Genomic DNA, 19,098 nt, shown 5'->3' on the forward strand with positions numbered 1-19,098 from the left:
AGGACTGGAAAAGGTCCGTTTTCATTCCAATCCCAAAGAAAGGCAATGCCAAAGAATGCTCAAACTACCGCACAACTGCACTCATCTCACATGCTAGTAAAGTAATGCTCAAAATTCTCCAAGCCAGGCTTCAGCAAAACGTGAACTGAACTCCCTGATGTTCAAGCTGGTTTTAGAAAAGGCAGAGGAACCAGAGATCAAATTGCCAACATCCGCTGGATCATGGAAAAAGCAAGAGAGTTCCAGAAAAACATCTATTTCTGCTTTATGGACTATGCCAAAGCCTTTGACTGTGTGGATCACAATAAACTGTGGGAAAAAATGTAAGTATTGATACATAATTAGGGTGATAAACCATTGAAATGAAGTCCTGAGGGCTGCAGGGAAAATTGGTCCCCAAAGAGTCTCCAGAGAAGAAATGATGAAACCCTGATTGTTCCCATGGCTTGCCCAAGACCTACAGATTCGTAAGTGTTCAGATGAGCAAAAACTGTAAGATGGTTTCTCTTGAACTTGAAAGACAACTGCATTGGGAGTGTGGAGTCTTAGCCACTGGACCACCAGGGAGTCCCTGAAGAGTTTTCTTTGGCAAACAGTCTCATGGTCTAAGAGCTTCGCTGGTGGCTTAGAGGGTAAAGAATCCATCTGTGATGAAAGCGGGAAACCTGAGTTCGATCCCTGGAAGATCAAACTGGAGGAAGGAAGATCCCCTGGAGAAGGTACTGACAACCCACTCTTGTCTGGAAAATCCCATGGACAGAGGAGCCTGGCAGGCTACAGTCCAGGGGTCGCAAAGCATCAGACATGACGGAGCAACTAACACTTTGCTTTTGCTTTGCTTTTTGCTCAATTACTTACTAGTTGTGGACTTGGGGCAAATTACTCAACCTCTCCAAACTACAGTATCTTCAACTGTAGAATAGAGATAACAGTATCTCCTAGTGTTGTTATGAGGATCAAAAGATAATGTACGTAAATACATTAACGTGTCCTGACACAAGGCATGCAGCTCCTGGCATCACTATAATCATCTTTTACCTCTCTTATTTTGGAGACGGAAATGGCAATCCACTCCAGTACTCTTGCCTGGAAAATCCCATGGATGGAGGAGCCTGGTAGGCTACAATCTATGGGGTCGCAGAGTCGGACACGACTGAGCGACTTCACCTCACTTCACCTCTTATTTTAGTCGGTTTCTGACATAGCTAAACTCTAAAGGTTGAGGGCAAGCACCCTCGTTTGATTGATCTTCGTCTCGTCATTATGCCTAAGAGTGCACACAGTTGGCACTAATAAATGTCCTACTTTGTTTCTGATTCTTCCAAGGCAAAAAAGGAAATTTCAAACTGTGTCTCCCCACCCTCTAGCGCCAGAGAAAGGACCTACAACAAGTGGAGCAGCGGAGCAGCTGTGTCCATTTTAAAAGCATTCCGCGAGAGACAAAATTCCTTTGCCCCGTCTACTGCTGGAGCTGCTAATAAAGTTTGATTTGAATAAACGAGCCGCCAGACTTGACTTTAGCCTCAAGAACTTCTTCCTCCTTCAACACAGATTCTAAGCGCCTCGGAAGAGGCGGGGAGAAGCCCAAAGAGGCGGGACAGGAAGTGAGATCACGCTCCTCGGGGTGAAAGGTTAACGGAAGTGCCCTTTCTTCCTTTCTGCTGTAGTCCCGAGTGGTAGCTACCGGTGAGTAGTGGTGGTGGTTGGGGTTTCCAATCCGCCGCCATCCGAGGCCTAGGAGTCGAGTTGCGGGGTGGTGCGTGGTGCTTTCCCTTCTCCGGTCTCTGGCGGCTTCCTACCAGGTCCTGTTCTGCGAGCAGGGCCCGCAGGCAACCTGAACCGAGACGGCAGTGAGCGCAGCTGAAGTTCCGGGGTCCACAGCCTGAGCTGGCGGATTTCTGAGCGCCCCCTTCTCCTTCCTCTGCAGAAATGGGCAAGTTCATGAAACCCGGGAAGGTGGTACTGGTCCTGGCCGGTCGCTACTCCGGACGCAAAGCGGTCATCGTGAAGGTACCAGCCCCCCGGGCCTGTGCGCCTTTATCCCGTGAATGGGCTGGGCTGGTGGGCAGCTTGAAATTCAAGACCCAGTTTGGGGTCATTACTCCGTGAGCATTGCGGGGCGGGGGGGTTGTGAATGCATGAGACCTTTTGAGAAAGACGCAAAATAAACGGGAGTTCAGTTGGGTAGTTAACACCTAACGCTGTCCTCTGTCAGAGAGGCTTTTAATAATAGTGACGGCCAAGGTTTATGAACTCTTGCTTGGTCCGTGGCACTGTCTTATAGGTGTCGTCATGTCCAGTCCTTACCGTTACTGCAGGGTTGCTTTCTATTGCAGAGGTTTAGAGGTGTAGAGTTTCACCTGTGCCGCTGCAAGGGACTCCGTGAAAAGAGAAATTTTTTCTAGTCCAAATGGTCACTTAGCATAACCTAGCTCTTCGATGTTTGCTTTCTGCCTACGTCTCCAGCCTTTTATGACATTTCCCTAAGCTCTGGTCACCTATATCACTGTTTTTAACTGGGGTGCCCTTGGTTCCCCTTCCTCCATCTCCCACATCCTGTCTCTACCTCTGGAGGAGATTAAGAGTAAAGTCCTGAGAACTGGTGCTTGACATATAGCAATCACTAATTATAATTGTTCATTGTCGTTACAATTTAAGTCTTTTACTTCCCAGGCACCCTGCCTTCCCAGTGGGAAAGATACCTCCCTTTTCACTGTTACTCTTTGGGCATCTAGCATAGCACTTAGAATGTTTGCTGTGTGGTTTTTACAGTAATGGGTCTGAGAGCCTAGGGACAGGGTTATTCTAGCACAGGGCCTAAATGGCTGGTAACATGTAATTCTTGCTCCTTCAGAACATTGATGACGGCACCTCAGACCGACCCTACAGCCATGCTCTGGTGGCTGGAATTGATCGCTATCCCCGCAAAGTGACAGCTGCCATGGGCAAGAAGAAAATCGCCAAGAGGTCAAAGATCAAGTCTTTTGTGAAAGTTTATAATTATAATCACCTCATGCCCACAAGGTGAGCATCTCAAGAATGGAAATGAAAATGACTTCTCTTTTCCCCTTCTCTGCCCTACTGAATAAGAGGACAACCTGGTGGCCACTGTAGTGTGGGGAGAGACATCATTTTGAATTTGTCATTGGCAGTGGTTTCCAGTATTGTCTCTCTTACTGTTCACTTTGGGCTTCCCTGGAGGCTCAGAGGTTAAAGCATCTGCCTGCGGTGTGGGAGACCTGGGTTCGATCCCTGGGTCGGGAAGATCCCCTGGAGAAGGAAATGGCAACCCATTCCAGTACTCTTGCCTGGAGAGTCCCATGGACGGAGGAGCCTGGTGGGCTACAGTCCACGGGGTCGCAAAGAGTCGGACACGACTGAGCGACTTCACTGTTCACTTTCCTGTGAAAACACTTCTGAAGTGTCTTCCCTGACTTGGCCAAGCTTAGGTGTTAAGGAGAGATTGTTCCATTTGTTTGCAGCCACAGTAAAACACAGGATCTGGCCTGCCCTCTTTCTTTCTCAAGGATAATAGTATTATAGGATAGGGTTGTTGTGGGAAATTGAGAGAAGGAAGCATGAAGTTTTTCAGTGGTTTGAATCTGCGTAGATGATTTTGTTAAAATTGGATGTTTCCAGAAAATGTCATCGGGACTTTAGCCTGTGTTGATAACTCCTGTAGAGTCAGGCCGTAACATGCCAGTGTCCCAGGAGTGGGATGGAGGGGAGAGGGCCCTGGTGGCCTGTGGGCTGCTCCTACCTTCCTACCATTGTCCCCAGGTACTCTGTGGATATCCCCTTGGACAAAACTATTGTCAACAAGGATGTCTTCAGAGACCCTGCTCTCAAACGCAAGGCCCGACGAGAGGCAAAGGTCAAGTTTGAGGAGAGGTAAGAAGGCTTTGGTAGTGAATGTTGGAGTGTGGTTTCACTGTCCTCCATGAAGACAGTTTTTTCTTCTGTGATTCCTGCTCTCATTTGTGTCTTTTTTCTTCCCCCCTCCAGATACAAGACTGGCAAGAACAAATGGTTCTTCCAGAAGCTGCGGTTTTAGGTCTGTCTCAGTTAATAAAAATATTTTAAAAGTGTGCATGTGTCTGCCTATTTCCTGTGTTATTAAACTGGGAAATGACATTGGTGCATGAGGGACTGTGGGAAAATGTAAAATAAAAGCTATGTCTGCTTTTATGAGACATGGGCTACTTCTGTCCTCAGCCTCATAATCCTTTAATGGTCTGACTGACGGGTAGAATGTGATACTGTCCTGTTCCCCCAGAAGAGCTATCTGGACAATTTTACGTGTGAACTTGTTTAAGCTTCCCTGGCTTCCACCCCGTTACATGTTTAGAGAACCCTCCACACACACACACGTACATTGTAACATCGGAAGATCCCTCTAAGAGCACACCATCTCCTTTGGATTGAGAATTGCTGAATTGTGGTTTGTTGAACCCCTGTGCCGGATTATTCAAGTGCTATTTGGAAGAGAACCACACTGGAGAACTGCTGTAGATGGGGATGGACACCAGCAATGAAGGCTTGAGCCACAGTGCCACCATTCCTGGTTGCGTAAGGGAGAGATCCCAAATGGTCTGGCAAGAAAGGGGTTTAGGCTCTGACTTGGCACCACTGGACTGCAGAAAAGGCATTTGGCCCTTTTAGCTGACATTTCACCTCTCATTGGGTACTTAACTGTGACCAGGTTTTCCTGATGAAATAGGCTCTCTAGCCAAGCTGGTTCTAAGCTACTAAATGGACTAGGATTTAAATGGGCCTACTTGCCAAGCCTCAAACTTGGCATACTAACATGAGGAGTACAGGGATTGATTGAGAAAGGGGCCCGAAATAGTGGGAAACCCTGGATTGGGTGAAAATATAAGACATCCTGCAGTATTTAATTATACTTGGATTTGACTCACCTTTGAGTGCTGAATGGCTCTATGAAATTCTCCAGGCAAGAATACAGGGGGGACCCATTCCCTTCTCCAGGGGATCTTCTCAACCAAAGGATCAAACCCAGGTCTCTTGCATTACAGGCAGATTCTTTACCAGGGAAGCCCTGGATGTCTCCAGTAAGTGTTAACAGCTTGCCTACTCAAGAGTCACAAATGAAACCAAAATATAAACCCTCCGTGGCAAAAATTCAAGTACTTGGATATTTATCACTTCAAGCAGTGGGACTTTGAGCAAGTTTCTATACTGTGTCTTACAAATTTAGAATCTCATCTGTAGAATGGAAAAAATAAAACCAACTTTGAGGTGTCATTTTGAAGGTTAATTCATGAAAAGCAGAATTGGACATTAACAGCTCTCAAATGCTGGCTATTACCACAGTTTGGCGAACATGGGGCTTTTATCTATCATGTTTGCAATTACCAACATCTGCATGTTCTGGGTAACATTCTAAGCCATTAACAAAGCAGACAAAATTTTACAAATAGGCCTGTACTGGGATTGCTACACTGGAAGGAACGGCTGATTTGGGCCAGCATTCAGTTTGTATTTGCTTGTAGGGTAACTTACCCGAGGCCTCATAGCTGGGGGAAGTCAACTTTGAAGGCCAGGAAGCCACCCAGGGGTGGAGCGTGGGAGGGGCAGGGACTTCAATGAAAGGAAAGTGAAAGCAAACAGCCTGCATAAGGAAGAAGTGTCTTCCAGGCTCCGGTGGGCGAGACCAAAGCTCCTCAAAGTTCAAGCAAGTTTTCGTTACTGGGGATTCTGCCAATGTGTGCCCAGCTCTTGCCAACTGGATCCCAGACTGTGTCGGTGAGGAGGAGGGTTTTGGGGGTGGGAAGAACCAGAGGAGCGCCCCTTTTGGCCAGAAATCTACCGGTTTCTCAAGAGTCTAGCAAGCAAGCAAGCCTTTTCCTGGTTTCTTGGAGTCTAGCAAGCAAGCCTCTTCCTGCCCATCTCTTAGACCTGCAGAAGGTCCAGGGAGAGACCAGCTGGGATGACATCTCTAGGGTGTTGGTCCTCTAACTGCCTCAGAGACAGTTCTAAAAACTGCACCACAGGAGATCATGAATTCCTTGTGTGGATGTGCATTTTTCTGGAGGAAGATTCCATCATTTTCATTATATACTCAAAAGGGTTATGTGACCCCTAAAAATTCAGGAACTGGTCACACCTTTATCTCCTGAGATCCTCCTTAACAAATTCCTCCCCTCCTTACATTTCCATTTCAGCTTAACCTAGGACTCTCTTCAGGATGAAGGGAAGAAGTGTTCCTCTTCTGAGACCTAACCCCCACCCCTTCTACCCCCGTCTGCTCTGGTCCCCCCTTTCCCAACCCATGAATGCCCCGGCTCACGATAGACTAAGCCCTCTGCTGGCTGGTCCTCTGTTTCAGCCTGTCCAACTTTGATCACCAGTGCCTGGCGTGCAGTAGGCACTCAGTAAACATCTGTTGAATGAATGAATCTCATCTAAACTCTTCAGCCTTTCTCACCTTCATACTATCATACTACCCCATCTGTTACAAATACATAGATCTCTTTCTTGGAAATGTTTCATCTGCCTCTCAAATGTAGGAAGAAAGACCCCAGACTTCAGAGCCAGCCTGACTGGTTTCAGAACCTGGTTCCTCCAATTGTGGGGCCCTGGGCAAGTTCTTAGCCTCTCTGCTGCTGCTGCTGCTAAGTCACTTCAGTCGTGTATGACCCCATAGACTGCAGCCCACCAGGCTCCTCCATCCCAGGGATTCTCCAGGCAAGAACACTGGAGTGGGTTGCCATTTCCTTCTCCAATGCAGGAAAGTGAAAAGTGAAAGTGAAGCTGTTCAGTCATGTCCGACTCTTAGCGACCCCATGGACTGCAGCCTACCAGGCTCCTCCGTCCATGGAATTTTCCAGGCAAGAGTACTAGAGTGGGGTACAATTATATAAGTCCTATACCCTTATCCATATGATGGGAATAGCAGTAACACTTCCACAGATGAATACCTATCTGCAAGAATTAAACTAAATAATCCCTAAAATACACAGTGAACACTGAGCACTCTGCTTGGCATATACTAAGTGCTCAATACCTGCTCATTATTGTTAAAAGTACCAACCTTTTCAGAACCCCAGTTCCCCAGGACGATCTTGATTCACCCCCACCTCACTCCTACCACTCTGCTAAAACTGCTTTCTCTCTTTTTAAAATTATTTTATTTATTTTTGACTGTGCTGGGTCTTCATTGTTGCAAGTAGACTCTAGTTGCGGTGACTGGAGGGCTACTCTCTAGTTGCGGGATGCCGGCTTCTCATTGCAGTGGCTTCCCCTGTGGCAGAACGCCGGCTCTAGGTGTATGGGCTCAGAAGTTGTGGCTCTGGGCTCTAGAGCACAGGCCAAGTAGTTGTGGCTTAGTTGCTCCGAGGTATGTGGGATCTTTCCAGATCAAGGATCGAACCTGAGTCCCCTACATTGGCAAGTGGATTTTTTTTTAAATGTATTTATTTTTAACCGGAGTATAATCGCTTTACAACATTGTATTGGTTTCTATCATATATCAGTATGAATCAGCCATTAAGTATATGTATGTCCTCTTCCTCTTGAACTTCGCTCTCCCATCTGCCACCCCATGCCACCCCTCTAGGTTGTCATAGAGCACTGGATTTGAGCTCCCCACATCATACAGCAAATTTCCACTGGCTATGAAATTTTACATATGGTAATGTATACATTTCAATGCTACTCTCTCGATTCATCCCAGGCAGGCAAATTCTTAACTACTGGACCACCAAGGAAGTCCTAAAACTGCTCTCTTAGAGGGACTTTCCTGTTAAACGGTGGTTTAAGGACGGTGGTTTCAGAAAACTGTAATTCTGAAAAATCACCCCGAGAGCAGGAGGAAGCCACAGTGGTGGGAAGATGATGCAGTCTGGCACAAATTGCAGTCAATTAGGGATCCTTTTTCAGATTCAAGTTAGAAGTGAGAGTTCAGATAAGTGAGACCACCATTGCTGCTTTGAACACCCCAGAAAGGGGGAGTGGTTTCACTGGAACTGGAAAAAGGAGCTTCAGTCAGTCAGTTCAGTTGCTCAGTTGTATCCAACTCTTTGCAACCCCATGGACTTCAGCATGCCAGGCTTCCCTTTCCATCACCAACTCCTGGAGTTTGCTCAAACTCATGTCTATTGAGTTGGTGATGCCATCCAACCATCTCATTCTGTGTCACCCGCTTCTCCTCCTGCCTTTAATCTTTCCCAGCATCAGGGTCTTTTCTGATGTGTCAGCTCTTCACATCAGGTGACCAGTTGGAGCTTCAGCTTTAGCATCATTCCTTCCAGTGAATATTCAGGGTTGATTTCTTTTAGGATTCATTGGTTTGATCTCCTTGCTGTCCAAGGGACTCACAAGAGTCTTCTTCAACACAATTTGAAACCATCAATTCTTTGGTGCTCAGGTTGCTTTATGGTCGAACTCTCACATCTGTACATGACTACTAGAAAAACCATAGTTTTGACTAGATGGGCCTTTGTTGGCAAAGTGATGTCCCTGCAGAGATAAAAGTCAAAAGAGGCACAGCACTTCCAGTGGTAGCAGCAGCTTCAGGTCTCGGTCCAGTTCTGCCTCCAGTCTGGGCTCGAGCACCAGCGCAGGCTCCATCAGTGGCTCCAGCTCACCTTCAGCATCAAACTGCTCAGGAAGTTCCAGCATTTTCCCCAGCTCCAGCTCCAGCAGCTCCTCTGGCTCTCTAAGTCCTTCTTGGCACAGACATGACAACAGGTGGCGTTCACGCTCCAAATGTAAACCAGCTGAAAGAGATGAAAAGGAAAGGAAAAGAACCCTTCCCCTAAACCCACCAAAGAACACCTGGGGAGGCTCACCAGGAATGTGATCAAGGATCACATCATGAAGATATTCTCCACCTCTGGGAAAATTAAAATGACATATGCCTGTAGAAAGCATCCACCCCCATCTGTTTAAAGGCTGTGCCTATGCATGAGTTTGAAAATCCACATGAGACTGAGAAGGCGCTGAAGCTCATGGACAGAGAATAAATCAACGACCAGGACATCATGGCTACTGCTTCTACGGCCCCTTGGCCGTGGCCACCCCCCAGGCAATCCCCCCCACCTGCCCCCGAAGAATGCTGCCACTGCTTCCCACATGGCGCAGGTGCAAGGATGAGGAGAAGGTCATGTTCCCCTCGACAGACTCAAGTCCCTGGTGCTCCCACGATCCCGTTCTCCCGGGGCTGCCGCCACAACAAGAGACACTCTAGTTCCAGCTCCTCCTAATAATCAGGGCCACTGAAGCTCTACCCCATCCAACTCATTTCTGTCACTTTTCTAGCCGAAGAAGGATTGGTAGGAAAGAAATCCCTCCTCAGGGGCAGACTTGGAAGGTGAAGGGAGCAGTTGAGATGTTCCCGGGGCAGCAGAGCTCCAGCTGCAGAGTGTTGTGGTTTGGTTTGGCAACTTGCTTGTAATGATCCCCTCCTGTTTTCTAGCTAGAAAGCTTCCACATTTCTAGTTCCTGAGAGTCAGTTTGGTGGCAAAGCCAACAGAGATGAGCAGGGGGCTCCTAGTGATGGGTCAACGCCAGCCTGGGAGCACGTTTTCCCATTCTACAGGTGACTTGGAGGCCTGTGGAGTCCCACAGGAAAGGACATGCTTTTACACAATGGCCATTCCTGTTAGCCTGGCCCTACTCCCCTGCCTGAGTCCTCTTCTGACCTCTGGGGTAAGATATCTCCAGTTATCTACCCAAATGGTTCTTTTTAGACATGTGCGTGCATACACCACCACCCCCCGCCCCACGTCTCCCTCTCTTTCTGAAATTGGTAAGTTGAGAGCCAGGTGTGCCAGGTCACCACAGAACCCCCACACTGTTGGTATTTGTGGTGGTCCTGCAGGTTACCTTGGCAACATGTACATGGCTTTTCTGGCTTTTATTGTACAGTCAGTACTATAAATTTTCTGTTTTGAGTTTTGTAAATTTGTAGCATTTTAGATAATGTTGTGTTTGTTGAGTAGAGTAAAATAATTGTGTTGAATAAACCTAGAATTAGAGTTCAAAAAAAAAAATCACCCTAAATTCGTTGCTGAGAGACAACCTCTATTAATGACATTGTGATGTCTAGCTTCCAAGAATTTTTTTGCATTTCTATACTTTAATAAATATCTTCATGAGTTGAAATATTTAAAATCAACAGACTAGGAAGAACATCGGCAATTTTATATTTTGATTTTTTGGTTTATTGTGAGCATTTCATGTTAAATGTTCCTCTTCACTATGTGTTTTAATTGCTATGTAATATTTTATATGGGCTTTACCAGGTGGCTCAGTGGTAAAGAATCCACTTGCCAATGCAGAAGATGTAGGAGATGCCAGTTCAATCCCTGGGTCAGGAAGATCCCCTGGAGGAGGAAATGGCAACCCACTCCAGTGTTCTTGCCTGAAAAATCCCATGGACAGAAGAGCCTGGCAGGCTACAGGCCATGGGATCACAGTCAGACAGACTAAGCACATAGCACCTAATATTTTATATTGAATTGTTTCTCTCCTGTTGGCCATGTAGATTTCTTTTTTTTTTTTTTTCTGTTGTAAACAAGGCTACAGTAATCATTCTTGTATGTGTGCCAACCTTTCCTTATGATAAGCAGGACTATTTTTTTGAGGATTTTTTGCTCAATCTCAGAGGTCACTATCATGCCTCCTGGCAGAAGGCCTGTTAGCAGCACTGTGCCCAGCCCAGGCTCTTCCTCCTTCAACATGTTGTTCTTCATGCCTGCTCTCCCTCCGGTTTCACTAGCCCCTCTTCTGCATTCTCTTCAGCTGGTTCTACCTTGTTTCCTGATCTCTTAGTGTTGGATGCCCCAGAAATCAGCACTTGAACCCCTTCTTGTTAATCTCATTTAGTTTGTGACTTTAAATATCTCTGCATGGATAACTCTCATGTTTATACTCATGGCCTATATCAATGGTAAAGAATCTGCCTGCCAATGAAGGAGATGCAGGTTTGATCCCTGGGTTGGGAAGATCTCCTGGAGAAGGAAATGACTGGTGGCTCAGATGGTAAAGCATCTGTCTGCAATGCAGGAGACCTGGGTTAGGAAGATCCCCTGGAGAAAGAAATAGCAACCTACTCCAGTATTCTTGCCTGGAGAATCCCATGGACAGAGGAGCCTGGTGGGCTACAGTGCATGGGGTCACAAAGAGTAAGACAGGAGTGAGCACAAATACGCACATACACATATGGCTCATCCCCTAGAATGTAAAAACTCCACAGTGAAATTTTCTCTGTTTGGTTCACTACTGTATCCCCAGAGCCTAGAGTAGGGTCCGGCACACAGTAGATGCCTCGTAGTTGATAGTTGTATGAGTGAATATGGAAGCAAATGAGGGAGGGGACTTCCCTGTAGCCTTCTTTTTCTTTCGCTGTTTTATTTTTCTTCTTCCTTTGTGTCTCTGACACTACCTAATTCTGGCCCTGGCCCTGTCCTGACTATGGCCTCTTTTTCCTCTCAGTATTCCTCTGCCTGTGTGCATGCTAAGCTGCTTCAGTCGTGTCTGACTCTTTGCAACCCTATGCAAAGAGCTTGCAACTGTAGCCCACCAAGATCCTCTGTCCATGGGATTCTCCAGGCAAGAATACTGGAGTGGGTTGCCATTTCCTCCTCCAGGGGATCTTCCCAACCCAGGGATCGAACCTGTGTCTCATGCATTGGCAGGTGGTTTCTTTACCTTTTCTCAGGGCCACCTGAGAATCCTCTACATTCATTTATCTTTCCTGAAAACTGACTAGGTATCTTGGAAGATTTTTTTTTTTTTCTGCTGTGCTGCACAGTATACAGAATCTTAGTTCCTGACTGGGGATCAAACCCTCGCCCTCTCCAGGGGAAGCATGGATTCTTAACCACTGGACTGTCAGGGAAGTCCCAAAGATCACTCATTATGTCTCTGGATGAGTTCTTCCACGTTTTTGGCTTCTATCATTAGCACATACTGTTCTAACCCAGAGTCCTATCCACCAAGTCCTGTTCCTGACACCATGTGTCTTCAGTACCCTTGGGTTTGACTCACTTTTGCCCACTAAGGGTATTTTTTGTTATTTTTGGTCCCACTGCATGACTTGCACTAGGACATAACCAGATGAAGGGGGAACATATTTTCCTTTTTTTAATTTCATTGCTATGTCTCTAGAGTCTATAATATAGGACTGCATGGCACAGAGCATAAAATCTATATCAAGGGTCCTCAACCTCCAGGATCTAATGCTTGATGATATGAGGTGGAGCCGATGTAATAATAATAGAAATAGTGTTAGTCACTCAGTCATGTCTGACTCTTTGCAACCAATGGACTATAGCCAGTCAGGATTCTCCAGGCAAGAATACTGGAGTGGGTTGCCATGCCCACCTTCAGGAGGATCTTCCCAACCCAGGGATCAAATTCAGGTCTCCTGCATTGCAGGCAGATTCTTTACTGTCTGAGCCACTAGGGAAGCCCCAATAGAAATAAAGTGCATAATAAATGTAATGCGCTTGAATTGTCCCCAAACCATCCTCCTCCCCAGTCCACGGAAAAATTGTCTTCCTTGAAACTGGTTCCTGGTGCCAAAAAGGTTGGGGACCACTGGCTTAGAGGATCTTAGTCCCCTGACCAGGGATTGAACCCGGGCCATGGCACTGAAAGCCCAGAATCTTAACCACTAGACCACCAGGAAACTTCCCTATTATTTAACCTTAACGGATCTCAGGTTCCTCAACTATCAAATGGGGATTATTAAATACAAAACATTTAACATAACACTCATCAGATGCCATAAACTACTTTTACAAATAAAATTATACATAGGTAGAAATTGGTATCCCCATTTTATAGATGAAACCAAGGTACAAAGAGTTAAACAACTTGCCCATTGTCTTGCAGTAGTAAGAACAGCTGGATGTAAGTCCTGGAGGTTTGGCCCCACAATTTATGTTCTTAATTGTCACGTTACACTACCTGCCAATACTGCTATGATGAATACAGACAGCATGAGATTTTATTGTAGGGGTGGTCAGGTTCTAAACTTCACAAATAAGGAGGAGAATGCATTTGTTGTTGTTATTGTTCAGTACCTAAGTCATGTCTGATTCTGCGACCCTGTGGACTACAGCATGCCAGGCCTCCAGGTCCACCAATGTCTCCCAGTTTTGCCCAAGTTTACATCCACTGAATCGGTGATACTGTCCAACCATCTCATCCTCTGCCTCCCTCTTCTCCTTTTCTCCTTCAGTCCTTCCCAGCATCAGGGTCTTTTCCAGTGAATTGGCTGTTCACATCAGGAAGCCAAAATACTAGAGCTTCAGCTTCAGCATTCTGAAGAATGCTTGCATGTAGTCAAATGAACCTCAAATCATTAATTCACTCCTAAGTATCCAGAATTTACAGTCTCAATGAGCTCAATGTAAAATGGATAGAAATTTTTTTTTTTCAGTTGAGCACCAGACAGATATTGGCAGGTGCCAATATTATAACTTGGTGCCAATGTTATAATGTTAAATTATATGTTATAATGTTAAAGAAATAAATAGCATGTATAACTGAATTCAAGTGCAGGTTGCTCAGTCGTGTCCAACTCTTTGCAACTGTATAGTCCATGGAATTCTCCAGGCCAGAATACTGGAGTGGGTAGCCTTTCCCTTCTCCAGGAGATCTTCCCAACCCAGGAATTGAACCGGGGTCTCCTGCATTGCAGGCGGATTCTTTATCAAGTGAGCTATCAGGGAAGCCCTGAATTCAAGTAAATCACTATAATCAGCCTTTGTTGTCCTTGAAAAGTCTGAAGTTTTGGCTGGGAATTGGAGATAGGAAGCAGTTTCATGATACTTAAATGGGATGGAGGCCAACTGTACCTGGCGTTTAGCAGGTCCCCAATAACTACTGGCTCTCTTCCCTTGCCTGTCGGGTCAATGACATTATATGAAACCCTTGAACACCCAGGTCTGCAACCTCAGCACTGTCTCTCCAGTCTGTCCCCTTTGTCTCCTTAATACAACATCCAGAGTCTGGGGGCTTTTCCTCAAGGGACATACTCACCCGCACGTGTTCCTTGTGCCTACCGCCAGAGGCTCAGGTCAGCTCCTGTCACATCTGTGAGAATTAGAGCTGCAGAATCTGGGCTTGTTTCCTCGTTCCACAGTTCCTGCTGCTCCAGTTCATCCTGCCATCACTGTCAGATAGAAATCTTTTATTTTTTTTTAGTATAGTTGATTTACAGTGTTGTATTAGCTTCAGGTATATAACAAAGTAATTCACTTGTACATATATACATATTCTTTTTCAGAGTCTTCTCTATTACAGGTTATTATAAGATATTGAATAGAGTTCCCTGCGTGATATAAGAGGTCCTTGTTGTTTATCTATTTTCTTCATAGTAATGTGCATCTGCTAATCCCAAACTCCTAATTTATCTCTCCCTCGCCCCTTTTCTCCTTTGGTAACTGTAAGTTTGTTCTTTATGTCTGTCTTCACTTTGTCAAAAATTCATTTGTATCTTTTTTTTTCAGATTCCATATATAAGTGATATTGTACGATATTTGTCTTTCTCATCTGATTTACGTCATTTAGTGTGATAATCTCTAGGTCCATCCATGTTGCTGCAAGATGGCGTTACTTCATTCTTTTTATGACTAATACTCCATTGTGTGTATAAAACATCTTTATCCAAATTCATCTATTGGTGGACACTTAACTTGCTTCCATGTCGTGGTTATTGTAAATAGTGCTCCTATGAACGTTAGGCTGCATGTGTCAGTGAAAACTCTACAAATTAGAGTTTTCATCTTTTCCGGATATATATCCAGAAACAACATTGCCGGATGATATGGGTAATTCTATTTTTAGTTGTTTATTTTTTGGCGGCCTCAGGGTCAGTTCTTAGTTGCAGCCTGTGGGGTCCTCCTTGCATCATGAGGCTTATTCATTGAGGCACATGGACTCCAGTTGTGGCGAAAGGGCTCAGTAGTTGCAGCACACAGGCTTAGTTCCTCAACCAGGGATCAACCCACATCCCCTGCCACTGGACCACCAGGGAAGCCCCTATTTTTAGTTTTTCAAAGAACCTCCATACTGTTTTCCATATTGGTTGCACCAATTTACATTTCCTGCAACAGTGCAGGAGGGTTCTCTTTTCTCCATACCCTCTCCAACATTTATTATTCATAGACTTTTCTATGATGGCCATTCTGACCTTGTCTGAAATCATTGTAATTTTGATTTGCATTTTTCTAATAATTAGTGATGCTGAGCATTTTTTTCATGTGCCTCCTGGCCATCTGTATGTCTTCTTCAGAGAAATGTCTATATAGGTTTTCTGCCCATTTTTTGATGGGTAAATTGAGCTCTTCAAACACTGTATCCATCACCTCACTCCCCTTTTCAGAAATCTTCACTAGTTCTCCATTTCCCTGCTGATAAACTTCCCTTCTTGAATATTTTTTAAAATTGTATTTATGAAGTTTTTAAAAATAAATAAATTTACTTATTTAAAGCTATGTATTGAATAGCCTTGCCAATTACTAGGTTTTCAAACTATACGTATAATTAGATCAAGATTTAAAGCAGAAGTAAAAAGAGGATAGGTTAAGGACTGAATCCAATTCAAGAATGCATTTTATTTTTAAAGTCAAGCCATCTTTTTCAAATAAAAAAATCCAGGTTTCTGATTTCTCTTAGAAATGGGACGATATAGGATACTGAAACCACATTCCATGTGAAGAAAACTTGGCTAGAGCCAGGATGGGGTTGCCACTCTAGTGGGGACATGCTGTCTCCAGGATGTCAGAGTCCCCACCTCCCCACATGACACTACATGGACTCCCCTGACTCATGGATGTCATCTCGCTGCCCCTGGGAATCACTGATTATTTCTCACTACTCATTACCCAGCATTACTTGATCAAGCCCTAGGTTTCGTCTGCTTAAAACAGAGTGAGCTCACCCTGAATGATTCAGCACCCTCTGTAATATGCTTCTGTTATGTCGTTCGTTCACTTCATTCATTTACTCAACACACAATTTACTGAATGCCTGTTTTGTGCTGGGGACACAGAGATGGCCAGGACAGAGTCCCGTCCTTCCTAGTGAGCTCACACTTCCCTGAGCTGACCTTATTTATCAGGCTTCCAACTGCAGGGTGAGCGATCCACCCCACAAACAAAGGTGCATTTATTCCTATCCCTGGTGTCATTCCCCTGGCCATTTGTCAGCTCTCACTCTCTCTCTGGACCTGCCCCAAATCACGCCCAGTCTGAAAGGCTGCTTGGCACAGTGGAAAGGGTGGCAGTCATGGGACAGGCTGGGAGATCTTGGATAAATTACTCCCCTATTTTGACTTTGATTTCTTCACTGTAAAGCACAGATTAAGAGTCTGGAGTCAGACTGCCTAGGGCCAGATGACTGTGGGCAAGTCATCTGATCTCTCTGAACTACAGTTTCCTCCTCTGCAAAATAAGGGTAAGAATGTATTTATTTCATAAGGTTGTTGCAAGATGTGAGTGATATAATTCATATAAAGGTCTTAGCACAGTACCTGATATATAGTAAGTGCCTAATAAATGTTAGCTGATAGTCTTATCTTACAACTCTAAGCCCCTATTCCTCCTCTAGGTCTCCCTTGTGTTAACCCCTATAGGACGGTCCCTCCTCCAAATTCCTGCTGTCCTCCACCATCAGTTGTGTGATTGTGAACCATTTTGAGTACCATTTTATACAGGCCTGAGGGCTGGACCTTTGTCTTCACTGCCCTGTGTCATGCCCAGTCCCTCATAGCAGGAGCTCAATCGATGTTTTCTGTTTTGTTTTGGACTGTGCTGGGTCTTCACTTGTGGTGCACGCAGGTTCAATAGTTGTGGCACGTGGGCTTAGTTTCCTTGCTACCTGTGGATCTCAGTTCCCAGACCAGAGGTCAAGCCCGCGTCCCCTGCATTGGAAAGTGGATTCTCAACCACCGGACTCACTAGGAAAGTCCTTTGATCAGCATTTGTTAAACTCTAGGGCTCCAGGAATGACCCAGCCATGGCTGCTGCAAAGGCTCCTGCCCTTCAGAGCAGCTGAGATGAGGGCATTCAGGTTGGGCCAGGACAAGCCCAGGCCAGGGTAAATGGGTTGGGTTGTTCTCAGGCTGAGCATCAGCCCTGCTCTTGGAGAGTCCTGAAGAGCACAGCACCCTTCCCCTGGCTCATTCATTCTCTGGTTGTTCCCCTCTGCTCCAACAGGCTCTCCAGGCCCTTCAGGAGGAACAGGCCAGACTAAAGATGAGGCTGCAGGAGCTGCAGAGGAATCTCAGGGACTGCCCCCAAGGCAAGGTAAGCTTCGAGGGGGTGTGGCCTTGTAGAGAAAGTTGCTGCTGCTGCTGCTGCTAAGTCACTTCAGTAGTGTCCGATTCTGTAATTTCACTCCTGCTCTGCCATTTCCTTTCTGTGTGACCTTATCCACTTATTCACTTACTCCACTTCTTCATCCAGCTCTCATTTCAGGATTAATCCGTGGCACTCAGCATCAGTCACATATAATCGGGGGTGCTTACCTCCTGGGAGGGAGTTGGGGGCTCTCCCCAACCTTGAAGTCTGCATCACCCTCTCCTCCCCTACCCGCAGGTCCCATTCCCTGTGCCTGAGTCCCCCCTGGTGTTCCGAGGACACTTTCAGAAGGGCAAGGCAATGGCCAAGTCTGTGGTTTCCCACGTGCGGATTTGTTACCCTCTGCCTGGAGGCTCTGCTCTGGTGACCTTTGATGACCCCAATGGTGAGCTCCAGGAAGCCCAGGGAGGGAGGCTGGGAGGCTTCCTAGGACCAATCCTGCTCCCCTTCCCCAGTGGCCAAGCAGGTGCTGCAGCAAAAGGAGCATCAGATCAATGTGGAAGGATTTCGGCTGAGGGTTCAAGTCCAGCCCCTGGAGCTACCCATGCTGACCACCATCCAGGTGACAGAGTGGCAGGGCCCTGGGCCCTGCAGGGGGCCCCATGCACTGGGCACAAGGGCGTTGGGCTGTGCCTGGGACCACTTCCTCCTGTCTTTCCCCAGGTGTCCAGCCAGATGAATGACCAGAGAGTGCTGGTCAGTGGGTTTCCTGCCGGGCTCAAGCTAAGTGAGGAAGAGCTGCTGGACAAGCTGGAGATCTTCTTTGGCAAGACCAAGAATGGAGGTGGTGACGTGGAGATGAGGGAACTGCTGCAAGGGGGTGTTATGCTGGGCTTTACTGAGGTTGGAGGTAAGGGCCTTGCTGGTGGGATGAGATCCGGGGCATCAGGCCACGGGAAGGGAGAGCCCTGGATGCTGAAGGTCTCCTGCTCCATCCCTGCAGTGGCCCAGCGCCTGTGCCAGATGGGCCAGTTCATGGTGTCACTGGGTAAACAGCAGTCCTGTCTGAGAGTCTCTCCCTATATGAGTGGGAAGATCCAGAAGGCCGAGGTAAGTGGGAAGATGAGGATGGCGACTGGGCCAGGCCACCTGTCTGCATGCCAGAAACTTGCCCAAGGAGGGAATCACTGCCCCAAAACCCCACTGACCTATTCGCTTCCTTCTTCTCCAGGCCTCCTGCCCCCTCCCATACTCCCAGGGTCACCACCTGCGCCAACCTCTGCCCCCTCCCAAGCCCAACCCGCATGAGCCTTTGCCCGTCTCCTGGCTCCCTTTCCAGGTCAGGCCCCAGCCTGTACCCCAGTCGGTGCTGGTCCTCAACATTCCTGATGTCCTGGATGGCCCGGAGCTACAAGACATCCTGGAGATCCACTTCCAGAAACCCACTCGTGGAGGGGGGGAGGTGGAAGCTGTGACAGTCGTGCCCCCGGGACAGAGAGGCCTGGCAGTCTTCACTTCGAAGTCAGGCTAGGAGCCCGCCTTACTCATTAAGCCCACCCCTCTGCCAAGGCTCTTAAACCAGGTTGGGGCTGGAGGCATGTACAGGAGAAAGTGATGACGCTGGTCAACGGAGGGAGGGATTAGGAGCGGTGAAATGTTGCCTGAGAACAGTAAAAGTGCCCTCATGGCGTGATCCTCTTCCTCATTTCACTTGATGAAAGGAAACTTGATGGGGCATAGAAGGAGGCTGGGGGAGGGGGAAACCCCAGCCTTCCGCTAGCTGTGCTGGCCTTCCACAAGCTCACCTTCCCCTTCACTA

General features: G+C 46.7%; 2 protein-coding genes and 1 pseudogene across 3 annotated transcripts; all 3 read left to right on the forward strand.

The window, feature by feature from the left end:
- The first annotated feature begins 965 nt into the window (after positions 1 to 965).
- RPL27 (ribosomal protein L27) lies at positions 966 to 4,088 on the forward strand. Its single transcript, XM_069541612.1, has 5 exons — positions 966 to 1,686; positions 1,928 to 2,010; positions 2,855 to 3,024; positions 3,781 to 3,891; positions 4,006 to 4,088. The coding sequence occupies exons 2-5, from the start codon at positions 1,930 to 1,932 to the stop codon at positions 4,052 to 4,054; spliced, it is 411 nt and encodes a 136-aa protein (XP_069397713.1). The 5' UTR covers positions 966 to 1,686; positions 1,928 to 1,929; the 3' UTR covers positions 4,055 to 4,088.
- A 1,492-nt stretch (positions 4,089 to 5,580) lies between these two features.
- Positions 5,581 to 18,972, forward strand: IFI35 (interferon induced protein 35). Of its 2 annotated transcripts, none has more exons than XM_069541582.1 (7): positions 5,581 to 5,766; positions 17,196 to 17,285; positions 17,577 to 17,724; positions 17,795 to 17,901; positions 18,003 to 18,189; positions 18,283 to 18,389; positions 18,619 to 18,972. In XM_069541582.1, the coding sequence occupies exons 1-7, from the start codon at positions 5,725 to 5,727 to the stop codon at positions 18,808 to 18,810; spliced, it is 873 nt and encodes a 290-aa protein (XP_069397683.1). In that variant the 5' UTR covers positions 5,581 to 5,724; the 3' UTR covers positions 18,811 to 18,972. The 2 variants fall into 2 exon arrangements, with proteins under 2 accessions (XP_069397683.1, XP_069397681.1); XM_069541580.1 differs by having other exon boundaries at positions 5,586 to 5,766; positions 18,511 to 18,972.
- LOC138414789 (RNA-binding protein with serine-rich domain 1-like) lies at positions 8,477 to 9,299 on the forward strand (annotated as a pseudogene).
- Positions 18,973 to 19,098: the final 126 nt, after the last annotated feature.

The sequence above is a fragment of the Ovis canadensis genome, chromosome 11 (genome assembly GCF_042477335.2).
Source record: "Ovis canadensis isolate MfBH-ARS-UI-01 breed Bighorn chromosome 11, ARS-UI_OviCan_v2, whole genome shotgun sequence".
NCBI classification, from domain to species: domain Eukaryota; kingdom Metazoa; phylum Chordata; class Mammalia; order Artiodactyla; family Bovidae; genus Ovis; species Ovis canadensis.

Coding starts and splice junctions, on each gene's coding strand:
- IFI35 (XM_069541580.1), top strand. CDS start 5,725: ATGTGTGCCCAGCTCTTGCCAACTGGATCCCAGACTGTGTCG. Junction 17,902..18,002: donor CCATGCTGACCACCATCCAG/GTGACAGAGTGG, acceptor GTCTTTCCCCAG/GTGTCCAGCCAGATGAATGA. Junction 18,190..18,282: donor GGGCTTTACTGAGGTTGGAG/GTAAGGGCCTTG, acceptor CCATCCCTGCAG/TGGCCCAGCGCCTGTGCCAG.
- RPL27 (XM_069541612.1), top strand. CDS start 1,930: ATGGGCAAGTTCATGAAACCCGGGAAGGTGGTACTGGTCCTGGCCGGT. Junction 2,011..2,854: donor GCAAAGCGGTCATCGTGAAG/GTACCAGCCCCC, acceptor TTGCTCCTTCAG/AACATTGATGACGGCACCTC. Junction 3,025..3,780: donor AATCACCTCATGCCCACAAG/GTGAGCATCTCA, acceptor CATTGTCCCCAG/GTACTCTGTGGATATCCCCT.